Below are 27,327 nucleotides of genomic sequence, written 5' to 3'. Positions count from 1 at the left end.
ACAACCTAGACAAGGATTAAATATAATACAGTACCTGAAATGTATTGTCCTGGGTAAAATCCTGTGAATAACAGGGGATGTGTCTTCTTTTTGGTTTATTTCTATTACTGAATTTAGCTGCAAGAAATTAATGTTAATAAGGTAAATACATTATTTATACATATGTATATCACTGCCTGCACACTGTGTGTAAGATATTAATATACAGTAAGTGTCTCAGTGGTTCTGTGTCACAGTGTGTGTCAGTGTGTTAGCAGAGGGTGTGTATATCACTGCCTGCACACTGTGTGTAAGATATTAATATACAGTAAGTGTCTCAGTGGTTCTGAGTCACAGTGTGTGTCAGTGTGTTAGCAGAGGGTGTGTATATCACTGCCTGCACACTGTGTGTAAGATATTAATATACAGTAAGTGTCTCAGTGGTTCTGTGTCACAGTGTGTGTCAGTGTGTTAGCAGTGGGTGTGTATATCACTGCCTGCACACTGTGTGTGAGATATTAATATACAGTAAGTGTCTCAGTAGTTCTGTGTCACAGTGTGTGTGTCAGTGTGTTAGCAGAGGGTGTGTATATCACTGTCTGCAAGATATTAATATACAGTAAGTGTCTCAGTAGTTTTGTCACAGTGTGTGTCAGTGTGTTAGCAGAGGGTGTGTATATCACTGCCTGCACACTGTGTGTACGATATTAATATACAGTAAGTGTCTCAGTGGTTCTCTGTCACAGTGTGTGTCAGTGTGTTAGCAGAGGGTGTGTATATCACTGCCTGCACACTGTGTGCAAGATATTAATATACAGTAAGTGTCTCAGTGGTTCTGTGTCACAGTGTGTGTCAGTGTGTTAGCAGTGGGTGTGTATATCACTGCCTGCACACTGTGTGTGAGATATTAATATACAGTAAGTGTCTCAGTAGTTCTGTGTCACAGTGTGTCAATGTGTTATCAGAGGGTGTGTATATCACTGCCTGCACACTGTGTGTAAGATATTAATATACAGTAAGTGTCTCAGTAGTTCTGTGTCACAGTGTGTGTCAGTGTGTTAGCAGAAGGTGTGTATATCACTGCCTGCACACTGTGTGTAAGATATTAATATTCAGTAAGTGTCTCAGTGGTTCTGTGTCACAGTGTGTGTCAGTGTGTTAGCAGAGGGTGTGTGTATCACTGCCTGCACACTGTGTGTAGATATTAATATACAGTAAGTGTCTCAGTAGTTCTGTATCACAGTGTGTGTCAGTGTGTTAGCAGAGGGCGTGTATATCACTGCCTGCACACTGTGTGTAAGATATTAATATACAGTAAGTGTCTCAGTGGTTCTGTGTCACAGTGTGTGTCAGTGTGTTAGCAGAGGGTGTGTATATCACTGCCTGCACACTGTGTGTAAGATATTAATATACAGTAAGTGTCTCAGTGGTTCTGAGTCACAGTGTGTGTCAGTGTGTTAGCAGAGGGTGTGTATATCACTGCCTGCACACTGTGTGTAAGATATTAATATACAGTAAGTGTCTCAGTGGTTCTGTGTCACAGTGTGTGTCAGTGTGTTAGCAGTGGGTGTGTATATCACTGCCTGCACACTGTGTGTGAGATATTAATATACAGTAAGTGTCTCAGTAGTTCTGTGTCACAGTGTGTGTGTCAGTGTGTTAGCAGAGGGTGTGTATATCACTGTCTGCAAGATATTAATATACAGTAAGTGTCTCAGTAGTTTTGTCACAGTGTGTGTCAGTGTGTTAGCAGAGGGTGTGTATATCACTGCCTGCACACTGTGTGTACGATATTAATATACAGTAAGTGTCTCAGTGGTTCTCTGTCACAGTGTGTGTCAGTGTGTTAGCAGAGGGTGTGTATATCACTGCCTGCACACTGTGTGCAAGATATTAATATACAGTAAGTGTCTCAGTGGTTCTGTGTCACAGTGTGTGTCAGTGTGTTAGCAGTGGGTGTGTATATCACTGCCTGCACACTGTGTGTGAGATATTAATATACAGTAAGTGTCTCAGTAGTTCTGTGTCACAGTGTGTCAATGTGTTATCAGAGGGTGTGTATATCACTGCCTGCACACTGTGTGTAAGATATTAATATACAGTAAGTGTCTCAGTAGTTCTGTGTCACAGTGTGTGTCAGTGTGTTAGCAGAAGGTGTGTATATCACTGCCTGCACACTGTGTGTAAGATATTAATATTCAGTAAGTGTCTCAGTGGTTCTGTGTCACAGTGTGTGTCAGTGTGTTAGCAGAGGGTGTGTGTATCACTGCCTGCACACTGTGTGTAGATATTAATATACAGTAAGTGTCTCAGTAGTTCTGTATCACAGTGTGTGTCAGTGTGTTAGCAGAGGGCGTGTATATCACTGCCTGCACACTGTGTGTAAGATATTAATATACAGTAAGTGTCTCAGTAGTTCTGTGTCACAGTGTGTGTCAGTGTGTTAGCAGAGGGTGTGTATATCACTGCCTGCACACTGTGTGTGAGATATTAATATACAGTAAGTGTCTCAGTGGTTCTGTGTCACAGTGTGTGTCAGTGTGTTAGCAGAGGGTGTGTATATCACTGCCTGCACACTGTGTGTAAGATATTAATATACAGTAAGTGTCTCAGTAGTTCTGTGTTACAGTGTGTGTCAGTGTGTTAGCAGAGGGTGTGTATATCACTGCCTGCACACTGTGTGTAAGATATTAATATACAGTAAGTGTCTCAGTAGTTCTGTGTCACAGTGTGTGTCAGTGTGTTAGCAGAGGGCGTGTATATCACTGCCTGAACACTGTGTGTAAGATATTAATATACAGTAAGTATCTCAGTGGTTCTGTGTCACAGTGTGTGTCAGTATGTTAGCAGAGGGTGTGTGTATCACTGCCTGCACACTGTGTGTAAGATATTAATATACAGTAAGTGTCTCAGTGGTTCTGTGTCACAGTGTGTGTCAGTGTGTTAGCAGAGGGTGTGTATATCACTGCCTGCACACTGTGTGTAAGATATTAATATACAGTAAGTGTCTCAGTGGTTCTGTGTCACAGTGTGTGTGTCAGTGTGTTAGCAGAGGGTGTGTATATCACTGTCTGCAAGATATTAATATACAGTAAGTGTCTCAGTAGTTTTGTCACAGTGTGTGTCAGTGTGTTAGCAGAGGGTGTGTATATCACTGCCTGCACACTGTGTGTACGATATTAATATACAGTAAGTGTCTCAGTGGTTCTCTGTCACAGTGTGTGTCAGTGTGTTAGCAGAGGGTGTGTATATCACTGCCTGCACACTGTGTGCAAGATATTAATATACAGTAAGTGTCTCAGTGGTTCTGTGTCACAGTGTGTGTCAGTGTGTTAGCAGAGGGTGTGTGTATCACTGCCTGCACACTGTGTGTTAGATATTAATATACAGTAAGTGTCTCAGTAGTTCTGTGTCACAGTGTGTGTCAGTGTGTTAGCAGAGGGTGTGTATATCACTGCCTGCACACTGTGTGTAAGATATTAATATACAGTAAATGTCTCAGTAGTTCTGTGTCACAGTGTGTGTCAGTGTGTTTGCAGAGGGTGTGTATATCACTGCCTGCACACTGTGTGTAAGATATTAATATACAGTAAATGTCTCAGTAGTTCTGTGTCACAGTGTGTGTCAGTGTGTTTGCAGAGGGTGTGTATATCACTGCCTGCACACTGTGTGTAAGATATTAATATACAGTAAGTGTCTCAGTGGTTCTGTGTCACAGTGTGTGTCAGTGTGTTAGCAGTGGGTGTGTATATCACTGCCTGCACACTGTGTGTAAGATATTAATATACAGTAAGTGTCTCAGTGGTTCTGTGTCACAGTGTGTGTCAGTGTGTTAGCAGAGGGTGTGTATATCACTGCCTGCACACTGTGTGTAAGATATTAATATACAGTGTCTCAGTGGTTCTGAGTCACAGTGTGTGTCAGTGTGTTAGCAGTGGGTGTGTATATCACTGCCTGCACACTGTGTGTAAGATATTAATATACAGTAAGTGTCTCAGTAGTTCTGTGTCACAGTGTGTGTCAGTGTGTTGGCAGAGGGTGTGTATATCACTGCCTGCACACTGTGTGTGAGATATTAATATACAGTAAGTGTCTCAGTGGTTCTGTGTCACAGTGTGTGTCAGTGTGTTAGCAGTGGGTGTGTATATCACTGCCTGCACACTGTGTGTGAGATTTTAATATACAGTAAGTGTCTCAGTAGTTCTGTGTCACAGTGTGTGTGTCAGTGTGTTAGCAGAGGGTGTGTATATCACTGTCTGCAAGATATTAATATACAGTAAGTGTCTCAGTAGTTTTGTCACAGTGTGTGTCAGTGTGTTAGCAGAGGGTGTGTATATCACTGCCTGCACACTGTGTGTACGATATTAATATACAGTAAGTGTCTCAGTGGTTCTCTGTCACAGTGTGTGTCAGTGTGTTAGCAGAGGGTGTGTATATCACTGCCTGCACACTGTGTGCAAGATATTAATATACAGTAAGTGTCTCAGTGGTTCTGTGTCACAGTGTGTGTCAGTGTGTTAGCAGTGGGTGTGTATATCACTGCCTGCACACTGTGTGTGAGATATTAATATACAGTAAGTGTCTCAGTAGTTCTGTGTCACAGTGTGTCAATGTGTTATCAGAGGGTGTGTATATCACTGCCTGCACACTGTGTGTAAGATATTAATATTCAGTAAGTGTCTCAGTGGTTCTGTGTCACAGTGTGTGTCAGTGTGTTAGCAGAGGGTGTGTGTATCACTGCCTGCACACTGTGTGTAAGATATTAATATACAGTAAGTGTCTCAGTAGTTCTGTATCACAGTGTGTGTCAGTGTGTTAGCAGAGGGCGTGTATATCACTGCCTGCACACTGTGTGTAAGATATTAATATACAGTAAGTGTCTCAGTAGTTCTGTGTCACAGTGTGTGTCAGTGTGTTAGCAGAGGGTGTGTATATCACTGCCTGCACACTGTGTGTGAGATATTAATATACAGTAAGTGTCTCAGTGGTTCTGTGTCACAGTGTGTGTCAGTGTGTTAGCAGAGGGTGTGTATATCACTGCCTGCACACTGTGTGTAAGATATTAATATACAGTAAGTGTCTCAGTAGTTCTGTGTTACAGTGTGTGTCAGTGTGTTAGCAGAGGGTGTGTATATCACTGCCTGCACACTGTGTGTAAGATATTAATATACAGTAAGTGTCTCAGTAGTTCTGTGTCACAGTGTGTGTCAGTGTGTTAGCAGAGGGCGTGTATATCACTGCCTGAACACTGTGTGTAAGATATTAATATACAGTAAGTATCTCAGTGGTTCTGTGTCACAGTGTGTGTCAGTATGTTAGCAGAGGGTGTGTGTATCACTGCCTGCACACTGTGTGTAAGATATTAATATACAGTAAGTATCTCAGTGGTTCTGTGTCACAGTGTGTGTCAGTGTGTTAGCAGAGGGTGTGTATATCACTGCCTGCACACTGTGTGTAAGATATTAATATACAGTAAGTGTCTCAGTGGTTCTGTGTCACAGTGTGTGTGTCAGTGTGTTAGCAGAGGGTGTGTATATCACTGTCTGCAAGATATTAATATACAGTAAGTGTCTCAGTAGTTTTGTCACAGTGTGTGTCAGTGTGTTAGCAGAGGGTGTGTATATCACTGCCTGCACACTGTGTGTACGATATTAATATACAGTAAGTGTCTCAGTGGTTCTCTGTCACAGTGTGTGTCAGTGTGTTAGCAGAGGGTGTGTATATCACTGCCTGCACACTGTGTGCAAGATATTAATATACAGTAAGTGTCTCAGTGGTTCTGTGTCACAGTGTGTGTCAGTGTGTTAGCAGAGGGTGTGTGTATCACTGCCTGCACACTGTGTGTAAGATATTAATATACAGTAAGTGTCTCAGTAGTTCTGTATCACAGTGTGTGTCAGTGTGTTAGCAGAGGGCGTGTATATCACTGCCTGCACACTGTGTGTAAGATATTAATATACAGTAAGTGTCTCAGTAGTTCTGTGTCACAGTGTGTGTCAGTGTGTTAGCAGAGGGTGTGTATATCACTGCCTGCACACTGTGTGTAAGATATTAATATACAGTAAATGTCTCAGTAGTTCTGTGTCACAGTGTGTCAATGTGTTATCAGAGGGTGTGTATATCACTGCCTGCACACTGTGTGTAAGATATTAATATTCAGTAAGTGTCTCAGTGGTTCTGTGTCACAGTGTGTGTCAGTGTGTTAGCAGAGGGTGTGTGTATCACTGCCTGCACACTGTGTGTAAGATATTAATATACAGTAAGTGTCTCAGTAGTTCTGTATCACAGTGTGTGTCAGTGTGTTAGCAGAGGGCGTGTATATCACTGCCTGCACACTGTGTGTAAGATATTAATATACAGTAAGTGTCTCAGTAGTTCTGTGTCACAGTGTGTGTCAGTGTGTTAGCAGAGGGTGTGTATATCACTGCCTGCACACTGTGTGTGAGATATTAATATACAGTAAGTGTCTCAGTGGTTCTGTGTCACAGTGTGTGTCAGTGTGTTAGCAGAGGGTGTGTATATCACTGCCTGCACACTGTGTGTAAGATATTAATATACAGTAAGTGTCTCAGTAGTTCTGTGTTACAGTGTGTGTCAGTGTGTTAGCAGAGGGTGTGTATATCACTGCCTGCACACTGTGTGTAAGATATTAATATACAGTAAGTGTCTCAGTAGTTCTGTGTCACAGTGTGTGTCAGTGTGTTAGCAGAGGGCGTGTATATCACTGCCTGAACACTGTGTGTAAGATATTAATATACAGTAAGTATCTCAGTGGTTCTGTGTCACAGTGTGTGTCAGTATGTTAGCAGAGGGTGTGTGTATCACTGCCTGCACACTGTGTGTAAGATATTAATATACAGTAAGTATCTCAGTGGTTCTGTGTCACAGTGTGTGTCAGTGTGTTAGCAGAGGGTGTGTATATCACTGCCTGCACACTGTGTGTAAGATATTAATATACAGTAAGTGTCTCAGTGGTTCTGTGTCACAGTGTGTGTGTCAGTGTGTTAGCAGAGGGTGTGTATATCACTGTCTGCAAGATATTAATATACAGTAAGTGTCTCAGTAGTTTTGTCACAGTGTGTGTCAGTGTGTTAGCAGAGGGTGTGTATATCACTGCCTGCACACTGTGTGTACGATATTAATATACATTAAGTGTCTCAGTGGTTCTCTGTCACAGTGTGTGTCAGTGTGTTAGCAGAGGGTGTGTATATCACTGCCTGCACACTGTGTGCAAGATATTAATATACAGTAAGTGTCTCAGTGGTTCTGTGTCACAGTGTGTGTCAGTGTGTTAGCAGAGGGTGTGTGTATCACTGCCTGCACACTGTGTGTAAGATATTAATATACAGTAAGTGTCTCAGTAGTTCTGTATCACAGTGTGTGTCAGTGTGTTAGCAGAGGGCGTGTATATCACTGCCTGCACACTGTGTGTAAGATATTAATATACAGTAAGTGTCTCAGTAGTTCTGTGTCACAGTGTGTGTCAGTGTGTTAGCAGAGGGTGTGTATATCACTGCCTGCACACTGTGTGTAAGATATTAATATACAGTAAATGTCTCAGTAGTTCTGTGTCACAGTGTGTGTCAGTGTGTTTGCAGAGGGTGTGTATATCACTGCCTGCACACTGTGTGTAAGATATTAATATACAGTAAGTGTCTCAGTGGTTCTGTGTCACAGTGTGTGTCAGTGTGTTAGCAGTGGGTGTGTATATCACTGCCTGCACACTGTGTGTAAGATATTAATATACAGTAAGTGTCTCAGTGGTTCTGTGTCACAGTGTGTGTCAGTGTGTTAGCAGAGGGTGTGTATATCACTGCCTGCACACTGTGTGTAAGATATTAATATACAGTTAGTGTCTCAGTAGTTCTGTGTCACAGTGTGTGTCAGTGTGTTGGCAGAGGGTGTGTATATCACTGCCTGCACACTGTGTGTGAGATATTAATATACAGTAAGTGTCTCAGTGGTTCTGTGTCACAGTGTGTGTCAGTGTGTTAGCAGAGGGTGTGTATATCACTGCCTGCACACTGTGTGTAAGATATTAATATACAGTAAGTGTCTCAGAAGTTCTGTGTTACAGTGTGTGTCAGTGTGTTAGCAGAGGGTGTGTATATCACTGCCTGCACACTGTGTGTAAGATATTAATATACAGTAAGTGTCTCAGTGGTTCTCTGTCACAGTGTGTGTCAGTGTGTTAGCAGAGGGTGTGTATATCACTGCCTGCACACTGTGTGCAAGATATTAATATACAGTAAGTGTCTCAGTGGTTCTGTGTCACAGTGTGTGTCAGTGTGTTAGCAGAGGGTGTGTGTATCACTGCCTGCACACTGTGTGTAAGATATTAATATACAGTAAGTGTCTCAGTAGTTCTGTATCACAGTGTGTGTCAGTGTGTTAGCAGAGGGCGTGTATATCACTGCCTGCACACTGTGTGTAAGATATTAATATACAGTAAGTGTCTCAGTAGTTCTGTGTCACAGTGTGTGTCAGTGTGTTAGCAGAGGGTGTGTATATCACTGCCTGCACACTGTGTGTAAGATATTAATATACAGTAAATGTCTCAGTAGTTCTGTGTCACAGTGTGTCAATGTGTTATCAGAGGGTGTGTATATCACTGCCTGCACACTGTGTGTAAGATATTAATATTCAGTAAGTGTCTCAGTGGTTCTGTGTCACAGTGTGTGTCAGTGTGTTAGCAGAGGGTGTGTGTATCACTGCCTGCACACTGTGTGTAAGATATTAATATACAGTAAGTGTCTCAGTAGTTCTGTATCACAGTGTGTGTCAGTGTGTTAGCAGAGGGCGTGTATATCACTGCCTGCACACTGTGTGTAAGATATTAATATACAGTAAGTGTCTCAGTAGTTCTGTGTCACAGTGTGTGTCAGTGTGTTAGCAGAGGGTGTGTATATCACTGTCTGCACACTGTGTGTGAGATATTAATATACAGTAAGTGTCTCAGTGGTTCTGTGTCACAGTGTGTGTCAGTGTGTTAGCAGAGGGTGTGTATATCACTGCCTGCACACTGTGTGTAAGATATTAATATACAGTAAGTGTCTCAGTAGTTCTGTGTTACAGTGTGTGTCAGTGTGTTAGCAGAGGGTGTGTATATCACTGCCTGCACACTGTGTGTAAGATATTAATATACAGTAAGTGTCTCAGTAGTTCTGTGTCACAGTGTGTGTCAGTGTGTTAGCAGAGGGCGTGTATATCACTGCCTGAACACTGTGTGTAAGATATTAATATACAGTAAGTATCTCAGTGGTTCTGTGTCACAGTGTGTGTCAGTATGTTAGCAGAGGGTGTGTGTATCACTGCCTGCACACTGTGTGTAAGATATTAATATACAGTAAGTATCTCAGTGGTTCTGTGTCACAGTGTGTGTCAGTGTGTTAGCAGAGGGTGTGTATATCACTGCCTGCACACTGTGTGTAAGATATTAATATACAGTAAGTGTCTCAGTGGTTCTGTGTCACAGTGTGTGTGTCAGTGTGTTAGCAGAGGGTGTGTATATCACTGTCTGCAAGATATTAATATACAGTAAGTGTCTCAGTAGTTTTGTCACAGTGTGTGTCAGTGTGTTAGCAGAGGGTGTGTATATCACTGCCTGCACACTGTGTGTACGATATTAATATACATTAAGTGTCTCAGTGGTTCTCTGTCACAGTGTGTGTCAGTGTGTTAGCAGAGGGTGTGTATATCACTGCCTGCACACTGTGTGCAAGATATTAATATACAGTAAGTGTCTCAGTGGTTCTGTGTCACAGTGTGTGTCAGTGTGTTAGCAGAGGGTGTGTGTATCACTGCCTGCACACTGTGTGTAAGATATTAATATACAGTAAGTGTCTCAGTAGTTCTGTATCACAGTGTGTGTCAGTGTGTTAGCAGAGGGCGTGTATATCACTGCCTGCACACTGTGTGTAAGATATTAATATACAGTAAGTGTCTCAGTAGTTCTGTGTCACAGTGTGTGTCAGTGTGTTAGCAGAGGGTGTGTATATCACTGCCTGCACACTGTGTGTAAGATATTAATATACAGTAAATGTCTCAGTAGTTCTGTGTCACAGTGTGTGTCAGTGTGTTTGCAGAGGGTGTGTATATCACTGCCTGCACACTGTGTGTAAGATATTAATATACAGTAAGTGTCTCAGTGGTTCTGTGTCACAGTGTGTGTCAGTGTGTTAGCAGTGGGTGTGTATATCACTGCCTGCACACTGTGTGTAAGATATTAATATACAGTAAGTGTCTCAGTGGTTCTGTGTCACAGTGTGTGTCAGTGTGTTAGCAGAGGGTGTGTATATCACTGCCTGCACACTGTGTGTAAGATATTAATATACAGTTAGTGTCTCAGTAGTTCTGTGTCACAGTGTGTGTCAGTGTGTTGGCAGAGGGTGTGTATATCACTGCCTGCACACTGTGTGTGAGATATTAATATACAGTAAGTGTCTCAGTGGTTCTGTGTCACAGTGTGTGTCAGTGTGTTAGCAGAGGGTGTGTATATCACTGCCTGCACACTGTGTGTAAGATATTAATATACAGTAAGTGTCTCAGAAGTTCTGTGTTACAGTGTGTGTCAGTGTGTTAGCAGAGGGTGTGTATATCACTGCCTGCACACTGTGTGTAAGATATTAATATACAGTAAGTGTCTCAGTGGTTCTGTGTCACAGTGTGTGTTAGTGTGTTAGCAGAGGGCGTGTATATCACTGCCTGCACACTGTGTGTAAGATATTAATATACAGTAAGTGTCTCAGTAGTTCTGTGTCACAGTGTGTGTCAGTGTGTTATCAGAGGGTGTGTGTATCACTGCCTGCACACTGTGAGTAAGATATTAATATACAGTAAGTGTCTCAGTAGTTCTGTGTCACAGTGTGTGTCAGTGTGTTAGCAGAGGGTGTGTGTATCACTGCCTGCACACTGTGAGTAAGATATTAATATACAGTAAGTGTCTCAGTAGTTCTGTGTCACAATGTGTGTCAGTGTGTTAGCAGAGGGTGGTTATATCACTGTCTGCACACTGTGTGTAAGATATTAATATACAGTAAGTGTCTCAGTAGTTCTGATGTGGGATTATTAAAAATCCTTATTGTACTTGTATTGAATTATTGCACTAACTCCATTTTAACTTTATACTGTGACAATCCTCCATTTTGTCCTCCTAACCTGACTTCTTCAATCCTCCATTTTGTCCTCGTAACCTAACTTGTTCATTTTAAAACTACCTTACATGACAGAATTTCCCAGCACATCTAATACAATAAGACAAAGGCTGTATGTTCTAACAAAGACATGATTAACACAGGAATTGCTGACTTTTCCTTAACTTGCAACATAGTATAATTTGAAGGCCATGAGAACACAGTAGTAATGAAATGTTCTATTCATAAGAGACCTTGCACCTGGCCACGAGGCCTGAGATCACCGACCGTGTAAAATGACGCTCAAGACCCCCTTGTCCCCACCCGTGTCCAGAACAATCCCACCTCTTGGTGGGTGGGCACGGGACTAACCACTTAGTTTTTGAGCCAATTAATAATATTGATAGGAGGACACTAATCCCGACACTTAACAATTAATCCAATTAATGATGTTTATTTGCTGATATTCTAATAATCAATGATGACGTAAAATGTCTCTTAAAAGGGCCTGCGCGCCCGCTTTTTAATCACTTGCCAATAAATTTTCTCGAAGTTATTTTAACCTGAACCTTGTGTGTCAGACTTAATTACTTCAGCGTATATACGCAATTCAATTTTATTAATTTGGACAGGAACAGATAGACATTTAAACATTTTGGTTTACTGCTAAAAAGTACCATAACAACTTGGCGCCCAACGTGGGGCATCGGGCTATGTCCGGCCGGTGAGCCGTCCTAAGGAAGACAAGGGTGGACGGAGGAATCCAGGGGGAAGGAAAGGAGATTGATCACCTCCAGGTACACGGTAGAGACTTCTGCAGAGCCACCGGTATGTTCCGGCCCCTTTGATTGACCCGTCCACGTGTCTGTGACTGCTTCCCGGGAGGACATCAAAGACAGGTAATATCTTGCCCGGTGCCTCGTTACTCACTTGTTTACCTGCATTTTAGTCTATCTGTTGCCTGGGTGTGTTTGAATTGTTTGCCTGTTTCCCCATTTTGAGATAAAGGGGGGTGGACCTGCGGGGGATTTGCCTGGGGTTCTCTGTCTTGCTTGTTTTCCCCTTTTTGGGATAAAGGGGGGTGGACCTGAGGGGATTTGCCTGGGTCTTCAGTTTGTTAGTCTATCTGTTTGTATTTTACCCCTTTTGGGATAAAGGGGGGTGGACCTGAGGGGATTTGCCTGGGTCTTCTGTTGCCTGTTTTACAGCCTAGCTAGCGTTTTGGTAACCCACAGCTTCGGCTGAGGGGAGTCCGGTTTTGGTAACCCACAGCTTCGGCTGAGGGGAGTCCGGTTTTGGTAACCCACAGCTTCGGCTGAGGGGAGTCCGGTTTTGGTAACCCACAGCTCCGGCTGAGGGGAGTCCGGTTTTGGTAACCCACAGCTTTGGCTGGGGGGAGTCCGGTTTTGGTAACCCACAGCTTCGGCTGGGGGGAGTCCGGTTTTGGTAACCACAACCCTGAGCGCTGGGGCTGGTGGAATTCCAGTTTTCTGTTTTATTTGTGAGGGGGGCTTAGTCTTGTGGCAGGGGACTCTGTTTCCTGGGGGGATTCAAGTGGGCATTGCTTGTTTTCCGCATCACGTGGTAGTGAGACTTATAAGTGGGTTTTATAGGGGCACTACGGGAGTGAGGAAAGAGGTGGCCACATTCTTGTGGACTACTGTGCAGAGGGAGGCTGACGGAACTCGGACCGGTGTCAGTTGTTTTCCGTGGCCGCTGGTAGTGAGACTTATGAAAGTTGTTCTCCGAGCGGAGACACTACGGGGTTGAGGGAGGTGACTTTGGAGTAAGCACACGAGTAAAGGAAAGGAATTACTGTTGATTTCATTTGAACTGTGATGCATGCACTGTATTTCAACTGTATTGTTGTCTTGTTTGTTTAATGAGGAGTCTCATGAACTCCTGTGTCTGTCTCTAAGGATTTTCCTTGCCTTTCATCTTTTCTACACTTCCTATATTGTTATACTATCCACTCCCATTCCTCTTAAAAGAGAAGTGATTGGTCACACACTTCTCACCTCGCTCCAATCCGTGTCTACCACCCCGGGTAGGCGGATTCAGTGACTAGTCTACGTTTTGGGAAGACGCACCTGAGAAAGTCCCACGGTTCTCGGGTGGCAGTCGAGCATTGTAGACGTTCCTGTTCAATTTTCCTTCTCTCTCTCTATATCTAGGACGCTGGTATAGGGGTAAAGGGACTATGGAACAGGATTTAGATAAGCCCAGTAAGGGCTGGTTAGCATGTGATTTAGTAGAGAACAGAGAGGGTGAGGAGATGGTTAAAGGTGTTGAAAGGATTGCGAAAGTATGTAAAATTGCTGTACCTACATGTGGAAGATTGCAACCAGAAAGCTGGCGCAAGTTACTGGCAGAAATGAAAGGCAAGCTTACAGATAATGATTTATTAAAGACTGCTGAAGCATGGTACAGAGTAGCGAAGGCTATTCAGCTAGAAGGTTGGGTTGAGGAAGAAATAAATCACAAAGGTGTGAAATTGTTTGTGTATCATAAGAATTGTGTTGCTGGGGTTTACCCTCAGCCAGCGCCCCAAAATGGCGCCCAGGGGATGTCTATCCCCAAGGTTCAGTCAGCAGTAGGTCATAGCCAGCTGACTATGTTCCCCACTCCCAATCCTCCCGAATCCCATCCCATCACCTCCCCTGTCTGCCCGGTCCTGAATTCTGATGGATCCTTCTTTACCCCTTCCCCGTCTCCAACAGTCCCATCATCCTCATCCATCCCGACGCTACCTTCCATGCCTAATCCTAACATTTCATCTGCCATTTCCTCCCTGCAATCCCTCTCCGTAGCTAATCCCCTCCCATCAGCATCCGCCCAACTAACTACCCCTTCCTCCCTTGCTCCGACTCCTCCTTCTGCACCCATCCCCACCAATCCCGTCCTGTCTCCTCCCATAACCAGCTCCACCCCAGTCCAATACCCTACCTCCTTAAATGTACCTACCCACCCTACTCTACTGCCCTCCCCTGCCTGGCCCTACCCCTTCCCATATCCCATGGCCCTGCCCTACCCCGGTTACCCTCCCTTTCCCCAAGCCACTCCCCAGGTTCCGGTCATGCCCAGTCCGGCTCAGTCTGCCCCGGAAGTGCCCATATCAAACATGGCCGCCACTTCTTCCCTTAATCCTAATGCAACTCCTTTTCCCGCCTCCAATATGGCGGCCCCCAGTTCAGCCCTGATGCCGGTAATCCCCGGTGACTACCTGTCCCCAGGTTATGACTCGCTAGCCACCCCTGCATCTGGGGCTCCTTCCCATCCCCCGATCCTTTCACCTCACGCGGGCCCTGCACCACGTAAGAGAGCCAATATCATAGAATTCGATGACGAAGAGGAGGACAGGGTCTCCCATGTCTCATCAGAGGTTGCTGCGGGAGCCTCAGCTCATCGTTCTATCGATGATCCCTTCGGCCACAAGGGTCGAGGAGAACGGGCCCCTCCTAAGTATGTTGCTTTTAACCCCACTCAAGCTAGTGCTTTAATGAAATCCCTCCCTGACCCAGAAAAGCAGCCTATGCCCTTTTACCGAGGGATAGTTCAAATCCAAAAGACTTATTCCGCCGCATGGCGTGATCTACTGAGCATTTGTGCTATTAAAGCAGGGGATGCATATTGGCCAAGCATGGCCCGACACCTCAGTACAGATCTGCTCGGCAGTGACATTGATTACCCCTCCGGAGTAACTTTTTGCAACCAATTAAGAGATTGGGCTAAGGACAAACTTGCAGATCAGGCTGCTGGCCTTACTGATGTTATACAAGATAAAGGAGAATCAGTGGAAAGGTTTCATGCAAGACTGTATCAAATGTTCACAGATTTGGGGTTTGATCTTACTGACAAGATTCATTCACAAATGCTGTCCGGTGCTTTTGTCCAAGGTGTTAAAGACCCAATACGCAAGGGAATTATCGCTGCCCGCCCTGAATATAAGGTTGTTCCCCTAGATACTTTACTCCTAGTTGCTAGGGGCCTAGAGTCTGCCCAGACCCCCAGAAGGCCAAGCTCTGCTCCTCTTATGGTGGCACGCACTACCCCTATTCCCAAGGGTACCAGACCAGAGGATGGTGTTTGTTTTAATTGCAAGGTCAAAGGGCATTTTAAAAGTGATTGCCCGGAACCCAGGAGGGAGCCAAGAAAGCCATCCAGGCCTGCCCCGGCCCCTAAGGCCGAGAAGGAGGTTCCAATAATTGAGGAACCAGATGATTAGGAAATTGGCAAGCCTGTGTCATTAACCCCTGTTATGGCAGTGTCTACAGGGGATAAGGGGGGGCCACTTGCTACAGTGACTTTACCCATTGAAGGCCAACCAACCACATTTCTTGTTGACACAGGTGCAGCCCGTAGTGTTCTGAGAGAACAAGACCTGCCAGACCCATCTTTCCTGTCCAATATTGATGTCTCTTGTGTTGGAGTGGATGGCCAGCCAAGACACAGCCCTTTAACAACTCCACTACGAGTTGGCTCTAGCCTGCTTGCTCGTTTTGTGGTATCCTCCACTTGCCCAATTAACCTGTTAGGTGCTGATGTTCTCTCACGCCTGCAAGCATCCATCACCTTCACCTCAGATGGGCAAATAGAAATGACTACACCTCTATCTGAATCAGACACCTCAGCCTTGTGCTCCTTGCCTCTGATGCTGCATTTGGAAAAACCCCGTGAGAAAGCAGCAGAATTAAGGTCCAATTTCCCAGAGGTATTAAAAACACAAGTGCCCGCCAAGCTATGGTCCTCAGGCCCAGAGGACATAGGTCACCTAAATGTTCCCCCTGTGGTGGTAAAGCTTATTCCAGGAGCTAAGTTACCAAGAAAGCCACAATATCCATTGAAACCAGCACAGGCTGCTGCCATTTCTATCCACATCAAGGCACTCTTGGAGAAGGGTGCCCTGGTAAAATGTAAATCTGAATGCAACACCCCATTATTCCCTGTGAAAAAGAAAACTCCAAAAGGTGAGCCAGAGAAGTACAGGATGGTTCAGGATCTCCGTGCTGTCAATGAAGCTACCGTCCTGGACACCCCTCTTGTACCAAATCCCCATACTCTGCTCTCTGGAGTCCCACCATCTGCAAAATTTTTCACAGTCATAGACCTGGCCAATGCCTTTTTCAGTGTCCCACTGGACCCATCTTGTCAATACCTGTTTGCCTTCACCCATGAAATGCAACAGTATACCTGGACTGTCATGCCCCAAGGGGCACAGAATTCTCCAAGTCAATTTGCAAAGGCCATGGCCACCATCCTTGACCCATGGCAAGCCGAGCACCCAGAAGTTGTTCTGCTCCAGTATGTGGATGATTTGTTGCTTTGTGGAGATGATATACCCACTACTGAAAATTGCTCAATTAGTCTCCTTTGCTATTTGGCAGAACAAGGATGCAAAGCCTCGCTCATCAAGCTCCAATTCTGCCAACCTTCAGTAATTTTCCTTGGACATTGCCTATCTCAAGGCACCAGACATCTTACTCGGGACCGGGTAAGAGCTGTACTGGACATTCCACCTCCAAGGACTTCAAAGTCTCTTCATGCCTTCCTAGGCCTCATTTCCTACTGCAGAGCATGGATCCCAGAAGCCTCTCTGCTTATGCAACCTCTCTATGATGCACTTAAGTCTGACCCATTCTGTTTGACTAATGAAGCTCTGGACAATTTCAATGCTCTCAAACGTGCCATTGCTTCTGCTCCTGCCTTGGGCCTACCTGACTACTCCAAACCTTTCAAATTATTTGTCTCTGAAAGACAAGGCCATGCAACAGGAGTTCTCACCCAAACTAATGACTTAAGGGGCCGCCAAAGGCCTATTGGATATTTCTCATGTCAACTGGACATTGTGGCCAGAGGGACTCCTTCCTGTCTCAGGGCTGTTTTTGCTGCAAGAGAGCTCATAGAAAGAACCTCAGACCTGGTCCTTGGCCACCCTCTGGTTGTTTTGGCCCCTCATGACATTTCTGCCATCATCAACCAAGTCCAGCTCAAGCACGTGTCTCCAGCCAGACACCTACGCCTACAGTGTCATCTTCTTCTACCTGACAACATTTCCATCCAAAGATGTCAAGTTCTTAACCCATCCACTCTTCTTCCACTCCCTGAGGGGGGTATCTATTATGGATTTATCACGGATGAAACCTACATTTACCTGCTCTGTGGATGTATCAAGAAAGTCATGCATCCACATTTGACATTTTATGAAGATGAAAAGCCTCTCTGTGAAGGCCCAGATTACGCCTTCTGTACCATGTGGTACAAACCAAACATTACTCCCGAACCTTGCTATGAAGATGAGCTTTACCACTGGACTGATGTGAAGCTCACTGCTCAAGATTTCTATTGTGACTCTGAAGGCAATAGCATGGTCTTGGTCCAACTACCTCAACAACTTAACTACCTCTACCGCCATTGGGATACTGCTATCCCACATATTCCTGTTACCAAATTGAAGACAAGGTCATGGAATGATCTTGGGCCCATGGCGAAGCTATGGGCCACCATGGATGAAGAACAGCTACAGGAAAATGGTATTGCCAAATACCCAACAACTGACCTTCTGGAAGCATGGCCACGCCACTTCCTAGAAAAAGAATTTCAAGATCTGGTCATAGTGAATGATTATGACCCTGAAACACCTCATGACTGTTTTGAACAGATGAAAATGGAGACAGTGCACCTACCAACTGTGCATGAGAATCCATTACCAGATCCAGATTTTACCCTGTTTGTGGACGGTTCAAGATATGCTGATGAAGAAGGAAGATATCATACAGGATATGCCGTAACCACAACAGATGAAGTTATCAAATCATCATCCTTACCGCCAGCAATGTCTGCGCAAGAAGCTGAATTACAGGCTCTGACTTCAGCATGCAAAATTTCCGAAGGAAAACGTGCCAACATCTATACAGATTCAAGATATGCTCTGGGTGTGGCACATGACTTCGGTCTAATTTGGAAGACAAGAGGATTTCTTACCACCGCCGGTACACCAGTCAAGCATAGCACTGCAATTAAGGAGCTAATGGATGCCCTCCTACTCCCTAAAGAAGTGGCCGTTTTGAAGGTAAAGGCCCATGGGAAATTGGATACAGATGAAGCAAAGGGCAACCATTTGGCTGATCAGGCTGCTAAGCTAGCAGCCAGGGATCTGCAGGAAGTGGATGAAGAAGTGTCCGGACAAGAAGAAGAAGAAGTCCCTATTTTTGCTCTGCAAACTCTTCCTACTGATTTGCGAATTTTGCGAGAACAACAAGCTGCAGTCACTCCTGAAGAAATCCAGAAATGGAAAAAGAAAGGAGCTGTCCAAAAGGACGGAGTATATTACAACAACTTCAAATTTTGTCTTCCCAAAAATTTATATCCAGCAGTTGTCCAATGGGCACATGGGCCTGCGCACCTGTCAAAGGAATTGATGGCCGCCCTCATACAGAAGTATTATGAGGCACCCGGAATCACAACATTGATCAGCAGCTTCTGTAAGGCCTGTGTCATTTGTGCAAAATGCAATCCAGGAAGACCAATCAAGGTGCCTGCAAAACACCTGGCAAAGCCCATGTACCCCTTCCAGCGAATTCAAATTGACCACATCCAAATGCCCAAGAGTGGGCCCCATGAATATGCACTAGTCATAGTGGACATGTTCTCAGGATGGCCAGAGGCCTACCCAGTGGCCAATATCACTGCAAAAACAACCGCAAGACGCCTACTTACAGAGATAGTATGTAGGTTCGGACTCCCAGAAGTCATTGAAAGTGATCAAGGCCCAGCTTTCACAGCGACAGTGAATAAAGAAATTTGGACTGCTCTAGGGGTGACTCTAGCCTTCCACACCCCTTACCACCCACAAAGTAGTGGTAAAGTAGAGCGCATGAATGGCACTCTAAAAGCCAGAATGTTAAAAATGTCACAAGAAACAAAAATGCCCTGGCCAGAAAGCCTGTCAATAGCTTTATTTAGTGTTAGGCACACACCTAGAGGGAAGCATTCACTGTCCCCATATGAGATTCTATTTGGGACAGCACCCAGACTAGGTTGTTATTATCCGCAGCAGTTACAGCTCCAATCAGATGTTTTAGTAGACTATGTAACTGAACTTGCAAATGCCTTAGACAAAATACATGCCCAAGTTTTCTCTTCAATTCCAGATCCCGAATTGGATACAGGTACCCATAACCTGCTTCCCGGAGATTGGGTTCTGGTCAAGAAGTTTGTGCGGAAAAATACCCTGGAACCAAGATTTGACGGTCCATTCCAAGTTCTCCTGATTACCGCAACCTCCGTCAAACTGGCCGGTAGGCCAAATTGGATCCACGCTTCCCACTGCAAGAAATCTCCTGTCCCCGAGGAAGCAGATACCGCACAAGCATGTACCTCTGGTACACCTTCTCCTTAATTAGCCTCATAAAGGCCCAGCAAGTAGCCATCACCAAAGATATTAGTGGGTATACCTTCTGGTACAATTCATCATGCACCCATGTGGCTACTTACACCTTTGACTATTGTGATATCGTAGAATGCCCATTTCCCACATCACAAATCCAGAGTATCTATAGAGATATCCCTCATTCAAAAGACCCATATGTTTGTGTAGTTGACAAGCAATGGGGGCACAATTGTAACCATTGGGGGGCGGCGGGATGGAATGCCGGGCCTGCCTGGGGTTACAAACCAAAAAGTGCCTTATCTAAAGTAGATGATCATGGTAGATCCCTTCTCCAGAGAATGACTTTGAGAAAGCCTGGGGGGGGGGTACACCTATGAAATTAATCCTTAACATTGAGCATCCAAGCCCAACAGATGCAGACCAGTATGTGATGGGAATGTATTGGAAAAAGGGTTCCTACCGTAAATTAGGGCATTTCTACCTCAAAGATATGTGCAACTCTTCTGAGTGGCAAGGGGCTACCCATATGGTCCCTAACCCATTAAAACCTCATATCCAGACCTTTCAAGACATGATGGCCATTGCTAACCCCACCTTTGAAGATACCATGGTCGCTGAAACAGGTTTTAATGATGTAAATTTATGGTTAGAATGGATGAAATATAATGCTAATAAGCATAATAAGACCGCATGCTATGTGTGTGGCGGTGCCCGGCCTCACCTGGGTACTGTACCTCTAATCCTGCCAGTAGATGTAGAGGAATGTGTTTTAAGCCTTTTTGCCTATCATTATAATTTTAACAGGTCCATATGTATTGCATGGACAAAGGAGTATCCTCTCCTAACCAAGGATGTCAAACCCCCAGATGGTATTACCGTGTATAAAGGTAATTACACTTGTTATGCTAATTATGATGGAATTGGTAAATTCTTAGGTAATTTCTCTAAGGGGTATTGTGCTACCTACAGAAATGTCTCTATGAACTTGTTGCAGTTTCACACCAGGTCATTAGGGGATATTTACTGGTTGTGTGGGGATTTACAGCTAAGATCCAGAATGGACAAAGAGTGGTGGGGGGAGTGTACTCTGGCTAAAGCCATTATGCCTATACATATCATCTCTGACACACACCTCGTCACCCATGAGTCCAGGCACACTAAGGTTAAGCGTGACGCCCCAGTGAAAGGAAGTTTTGATCCTCATGTGTATATTGATGCCATTGGAGTGCCTAGGGGGGTACCCAATGAGTTTAAAGCAAGAGATGAAGTTGCTGCAGGATTTGAATCACTTTTTGCTATAGTTACCACAAACAAGAATTTAAATTGGATAAATTACATTTATTATAATCAACAGCGTTTTGTTAATTATACCAGAGACGCCCTCCAGGGGTTGGCCGAACAGTTGCAGGCCACATCCCAAATGGCTTTCCAGAATAGAATGGCCCTAGACATGATCCTAGCCGAAAAAGGAGGGGTTTGTAAAATTTTGCCCGACACCATGACATGTTGTACCTATATCCCAGAAAACACAGGCCCTAATGGTAAAGTTACATTAGCCATTGAGAAATTAAATGACCTGTCTGAAGAGTTAAAAAGGAATTCTGGGATAAAAGATCCCTGGGAAAGATGGTTTGGTTGGATGACAGGATGGCAAAAGGCTTTATTGCATATTGGTATGGCTATACTAATTTTTCTTTTTATCTTTGCTCTTCTCTTTTGTTGTATCCTCCCATGTCTGAGAAAGTCCCTCATGAAGACTGTTGACCAAGCGGCACCCATTTTCACTCATCTCGAAGTTGATGACCAAGATTTCCAAGACATCAACTCACCCTGTCTGCCGCTGCAAACAATCCCTTTTATTGATAAAGTGCAGGAATTCTAGGAAGGGACTAGCTTAGGGACAGCATCTGTCAGTGAATGGTAAAGGCCCCGTGTGGAGAAGTGGTGGGTTAGCTGCCATGGGACACCCATGGGTGTGAAGTGTTCGAGAGCCATACTGACGGATGAGTTAGCCTATCAGGGTCAGATCTAGGGACAGTCTTGCACTTTGCATTAACACCTAGCTAGCGGCCACAGGGTTTCTGTGCCTTTGGGTTAACACGTCTTCCTGGTACTAACCTAATAAAGTTTTTATCTCTTAGAATCTAACATTTCATAGGGGGGACTGATGTGGGATTATTAAAAATCCTTATTGTACTTGTATTGAATTATTGCACTAACTCCATTTTAACTTTATACTGTGACAATCCTCCATTTTGTCCTCCTAACCTGACTTCTTCAATCCTCCATTTTGTCCTCGTAACCTAACTTGTTCTTTTTAAAACTACCTTACATGACAGAATTTCCCAGCACATCTAATACAATAAGACAAAGGCTGTATGTTCTAACAAAGACATGATTAACACAGGAATTGCTGACTTTTCCTTAACTTGCAACATAGTATAATTTGAAGGCCATGAGAACACAGTAGTAATGAAATGTTCTATTCATAAGAGACCTTGCACCTGGCCACGAGGCCTGAGATCACCGACCATGTAAAATGACGCTCAAGACCCCCTTGTCCCCACCCGTGTCCAGAACAATCCCACCTCTTGGTGGGTGGGCACGGGACTAACCACTTAGTTTTTGAGCCAATTAATAATATTGATAGGAGGACACTAATCCCGACACTTAACAATTAATCCAATTAATGATGTTTATTTGCTGATATTCTAATAATCAATGATGACGTAAAATGTCTCTTAAAAGGGCCTGCGCGCCCGCTTTTTAATCACTTGCCAATAAATTTTCTCGAAGTTATTTTAACCTGAACCTTGTGTGTCAGACTTAATTACTTCAGCGTATATACGCAATTCAATTTTATTAATTTGGACAGGAACAGATAGACATTTAAACATTTTGGTTTACTGCTAAAAAGTACCATAACAGTTCTGTGTCACAGTGTGTGTCAGTGTGTTATCAGAGGGTGTGTGTATCACTGCCTGCACACTGTGAGTAAGATATTAATATACAGTAAGTGTCTCAGTAGTTCTGTGTCACAGTGTGTGTCAGTGTGTTAGCAGAGGGTGTGTGTATCACTGCCTGCACACTGTGAGTAAGATATTAATATACAGTAAGTGTCTCAGTAGTTCTGTGTCACAGTGTGTGTCAGTGTGTTAGCAGAGGGTGTGTATATCACTGCCTGCACACTGTGTGTAAGATATTAATATACAGTAAGTGTCTCAGTGGTTCTGTGTCACAGTGTGTGTCAGTGTGTTAGCAGAGGGTGTGTATATCACTGCCTGCACACTGTGTGTAAGATATTAATATACAGTAAGTGTCTCAGTGGTTCTGTGTCACAGTGTGTGTCAGTGTGTTAGCAGAGGGTGTGTATATCACTGCCTGCACACTGTGTGTAAGATATTAATATACAGTAAGTGTTTCAGTAGTTCTGTGTCACAGTGTGTGTGTTAGCAGTGGGTGTGTATATCACTGCCTGCACACTGTGTGTAAGATATTAATATACAGTAAGTGTCTCAGTCGTTCTGTGTCACAGTGTGTGTTAGCAGTGGGTGTGTATATCACTGCCTGCACACTGTGTGTAAGATATTAATATACAGTAAGTGTCTCAGTGGTTCTGTGTCACAGTGTGTGTCAGTGTGTTAGCAGAGGGTGTGTATATCACTGCCTGCACACTGTGTGTAAGACATTAATATACAGTAAGTATCTCAGTAGTTCTGTGTCACAGTGTGTGTCAGTGTGTTAGCAGAGGGTGTGTATATCACTGCCTGCACACTGTGTGTAAGATATTATTATACAGCAAGTGTCTGTGTCACACTGTGTGTACATATCACTCACCTGTACACATTTCTGGATGGCTCCTCTTTTCCTGAGGATTATGATGGTCACTTAATATCTGTTCTGAGTTTCTCTCATTCTTGGCTTCCCCAGATTTAACATTAGCACTCCCTATTAAACACATTGTGCAGATAAATAGATTGTTATCTGTTAACAAAAGCAGCAAACCTTATTTATAATATTGGCAAAGCATAATTTATCTATATGCAGAGAGATTGCAAAAACCCATCACCATGAACATCTGGTTTCGGTAAATGGACCCAGCACACTCTAGGTTATTCTTTGAACTGACTTTACTACACAGAGCATCTGACGTATTACTGTCTAAAATACTGATATACATGTACGCACACCCATACATCAATACATTTCTCACCTAAACTCTTCTGAGACAGGTGTTTCTTCTCAATCCACTCCTCATAATCTTCCTTGTGTCCTTCTAAATATTCCCAATCCTCCACAGACAGATTGACATCCACCTCGCACTTTGCAGGGACCTGGGATACAAACGTATAGTTATGGTCCACATACATTATGGACTCTTGTGTGATAACTACTGAATCCTCGCATTGCTTACCTCTTCTGTGAGAAGCTGAATGATCAGGTTGGCTAGACTCACAATCTTCTTCTGAGTGCTTCTGTCTTTCACCAACACACTGAGTGGAGGCACCAACACTGGGTTCTCTGTACTGCAGCTTGTGTCCGACAAAGGGCAAGGGCTGCTGTCCCTGACACGATTGTCTGACTTCTTCACAACTACGCAATCCTGCAAATTAAGAAGCCGATGAATATTTCTACACAAATCAATTAAATAATTTTAGGTAGTGTCACGGCCAAAAAGGCACAGAAGCCTTTACGTTCAGAGCCTAACCGTGTCAAAAGGCTCTTTCAAATGTGAGTGCAATCATATTATTTTTTTGCACTTTTTATACAATATATACAGTATTGCACAATTATTTTTTCTTATTTTAGTATACATACTGGGGGTAAGTTGTTTTTGCAGTTAGCACTGCACTCTCACTTTGCTGTTTGGTGTGGTGGGGTCCATCACCTAAACACTGAGTTTATATTTGGATTTAAGGAGAAATATACCCATAGACTTATGAAGTGTAAGATGTGTATTAAATGACCCTATTAAGCAGGGTGATATTGTAATAGTACTGTGTTTGTACAAATGTGGCATCATTAAATCTGTCTGCATGGTGCCCTCGCTTGGTGAAGATAGATTCTTTTTTTAGTGTTTTTTCCCCGGCAATTTTATTTTTATTTTATAAATTCGACGGGAATTGTGGATTTTTATTTGCCCTTTTTAGGGATTAAAAAAAAGGTTTTAGAAAAAAGAAGACTTCTAATGGTAAATATGACTTTATTTTATTCAGGTATTTAGGTTTAATGATTCCCCCTCACTATTTTTAGGGTGAAGGTTGTAGGTAGGCTTTTATTTGATGGGTGACTAGGGGCCGGGGAGGGGGGACAATAGCTTCCCCGCCCCATTGTAACTGAAGGGCCCCCACCCGCCGCTCATGGATGAGAGCCGGAGGGTGGACAATAGGTCCCCCCTATTGTATTTTAGGGTCCCCACCCGCCGTACATGGGTGGGAGCCGAGGGAGACACTAGGTCTCCCGTTTAGTTTAGTGGCCCCCACTCTTGGTGCACAAGTGGGAGCTTGGGGGGACACTTTTGCCACTGGCTGCTCACTGTTTAGTAGACATGCCCTTACTCGTGGTATAGCGAGTAGGGGCAGACTTATTATTATTATAGTAGTCTTTACTTAGTATTAGTAAATTTGTCTGAAAGACAATTTAAGTCTTTCAGCCTTTTAGTAGATAGCTCCCTAATACCGTGGGAATTAGGGAGCTATCTACTCACGGCACGCATAGATCAGTGTTTCATTCATTCAAATGAAATTCTGATCCGAACAAAAGTCCCAAATTGCGTCTTAAAATGAATGGACAAACTGTACTCATTCTGTTAGGACGAAATTCGGTAATTTCGCCAGCGTTCAAACGCCGAACGAAGCAGCAAGAGGAAGGTGAGAATTGTGGGGAAATTGCTTTGACCACAGGAAACAGAGCGGACTTAACTCATACCCCTGAGTCATAAATGGTCAAGTGTACGAAAAATATATAAAACAAAATAGTCCCTACTTTGTCTTATGTTTTAAAGAAAACTAGAGCAGACAGGAAGAAATGAAGAACCGATCCTGAGAGAGAGGAAGTGATTGGGGAAAGGTAAGTTCGGCATGACAGTGCCGCTTTAAAGGAGCACTCTAAACACCAGTCTTGGGTGTCGTCCCTCTGATTGTAACGGTTTTCATGTGGATTGACAAAAACTGGGGTTCTCCCAGCACCCAAACTCTGTCCACTCTGCTGCCATTATTGAAGAATTTCTCATCAGCAATATCTATATTTCATATCAATGGGTGCTTATTGCTGACGGCTTTGTACATTTACTAAGGAAGTGAAGCTTTAGGTACTGGGGAGCCCATCAACACAGTTTAACAAGAAACATAGATTCTGCACCTAGAGACTCCAAGCACCACAACCACTGCAATATGCTGTAGAGGTCATGGTGTTCAGAGAGTTCTTTTAGCAAGGGTCTAAGACTCTAAAAGGTCAGAGTTTCTTTACAGCAGCAATTTACCAACCACTAGGGAACAGAGACAGATTGGTTCTGAATTCCATCACCTCTCCAGTCAGCAAGCAGATTATCTTCAGTGTGATGTGCAAGATCTTCTCACTCAAAGGATCTTTATCCATTACTAACAAGACAGCCAGATGCTGCCGGGGGCAGCTCTAGTCCCCCAAGTAGGAACCTGAAGAGGGAATTCAATATTCATAAAGATAAAGTAAGCATTATGTGTGAGGTGTAGACTGTGGCATTTAGCAAAACGCTAGCATTACTCCCCCCCCCCCCCCACGCTATTGTAATTGGGTTTCACTGTTGGCAGAAAGGGTTAATACCCCCATGCTGTAGGAGGGGTTGCACTGTGTCTAGGAGTGATTACTATTCCATGCTGAAGAAGGGGTTAATACCCCCATGCTGTTGGAGGGGTTGCACTGTGTGCAGTAACGGGTTAATGCCACCATGCTGTTGGAGGGGGTGCACTGTGTGCAGTAAGGGGTTAATATCCCATGCTGTTGGAGGGGGTGCACTGTGTGCAGTAAGGGGTTAATACCCCCATGCTGTTGGAGGCGGTGCACTGTGTGCAGTAAGGGGTTAATATCCCATGCTGTTGGAGGGGGTGCACTGTGTGCAGTAAGGGGTTAATGCCCCCATGCTGTTGGAGGGGGTGCACTGTGTGCAGTAAGGGGTTAATGCCCCCATGCTGTTGGAGGCGGTGCACTGTGTGCAGTAAGGGGTTAATGCCCCCATGCTGTTGGAGGGGGTGCACTACAATAAATACCCCCTCTCCTCTATATTACTACAATAATTACCCCGGTCCTCTATATTACTACAATAAATACCCCTAAATTTATATCTTACTACAATAATTACCCCCACTACTCTATATTACTACAATACATACCCCAAATCCTATTTATTACTACAATAAATACCCCAGTCCTCTATATTACTACAATAAATACAGTAAGGGGTTAATATTTCCATGCTGTTGGAGGGGGTGCACTGTGTGCAGTAAGGTGTTAATATTTCCATGCTGTTGGAGGGGTTGCACTGTGTGCAGTAAGGGGTTAATACCCCCTTGCTGTTGGAGGGGTTGCACTGTGTGCAGTAAGGGGTTAATACCCCCATGCTGTTGGAGGGGTTACGCTGTGTGCAGTAAGGGGTTAATATCCCATGCTGTTGGAGGGGTTGCACTGTGTGCAGTAAGGGGTTAATCCCCCATGCTGTTGGAGGGGGTGCACTGTGTGCAGTAAGGGATTAATACACCCATGCTGTTGGAAGGGTTGCAATGTGTGCAGTAAGGGGTTAATACCCCCATGCTGTTGGAGGGGGTGCGCTGTGTGCAGTAAGGGGGTTAATAC

General features: G+C 44.0%; 1 protein-coding gene across 1 annotated transcript in view; it reads right to left on the bottom strand.

Moving 5' to 3' along the window:
• The window catches only part of LOC134572688 (SCAN domain-containing protein 3-like), a 49,379-nt gene that overhangs the window by 18,912 nt on the left and 3,140 nt on the right, over positions 1-27,327 (bottom strand). The window contains exons 2-6 of the mRNA XM_063431799.1: positions 26,026-26,153; positions 23,915-24,103; positions 23,714-23,834; positions 23,338-23,448; positions 35-117 (exon numbers count right to left, since the gene is read on the bottom strand). Of these exons, the coding sequence (XP_063287869.1) occupies positions 35-117; positions 23,338-23,448; positions 23,714-23,834; positions 23,915-24,103; positions 26,026-26,097 (576 nt within the window). The 5' untranslated portion in view covers positions 26,098-26,153. The remainder of the gene's footprint in view (positions 1-34; positions 118-23,337; positions 23,449-23,713; positions 23,835-23,914; positions 24,104-26,025; positions 26,154-27,327) is intronic.

This window comes from Pelobates fuscus, chromosome 1, assembly GCF_036172605.1.
Source record: "Pelobates fuscus isolate aPelFus1 chromosome 1, aPelFus1.pri, whole genome shotgun sequence".
In the NCBI taxonomy this organism is placed as follows: Eukaryota; Metazoa; Chordata; class Amphibia; order Anura; family Pelobatidae; genus Pelobates; species Pelobates fuscus.
This window is presented reverse-complemented; position numbering and strand designations above follow the sequence as displayed.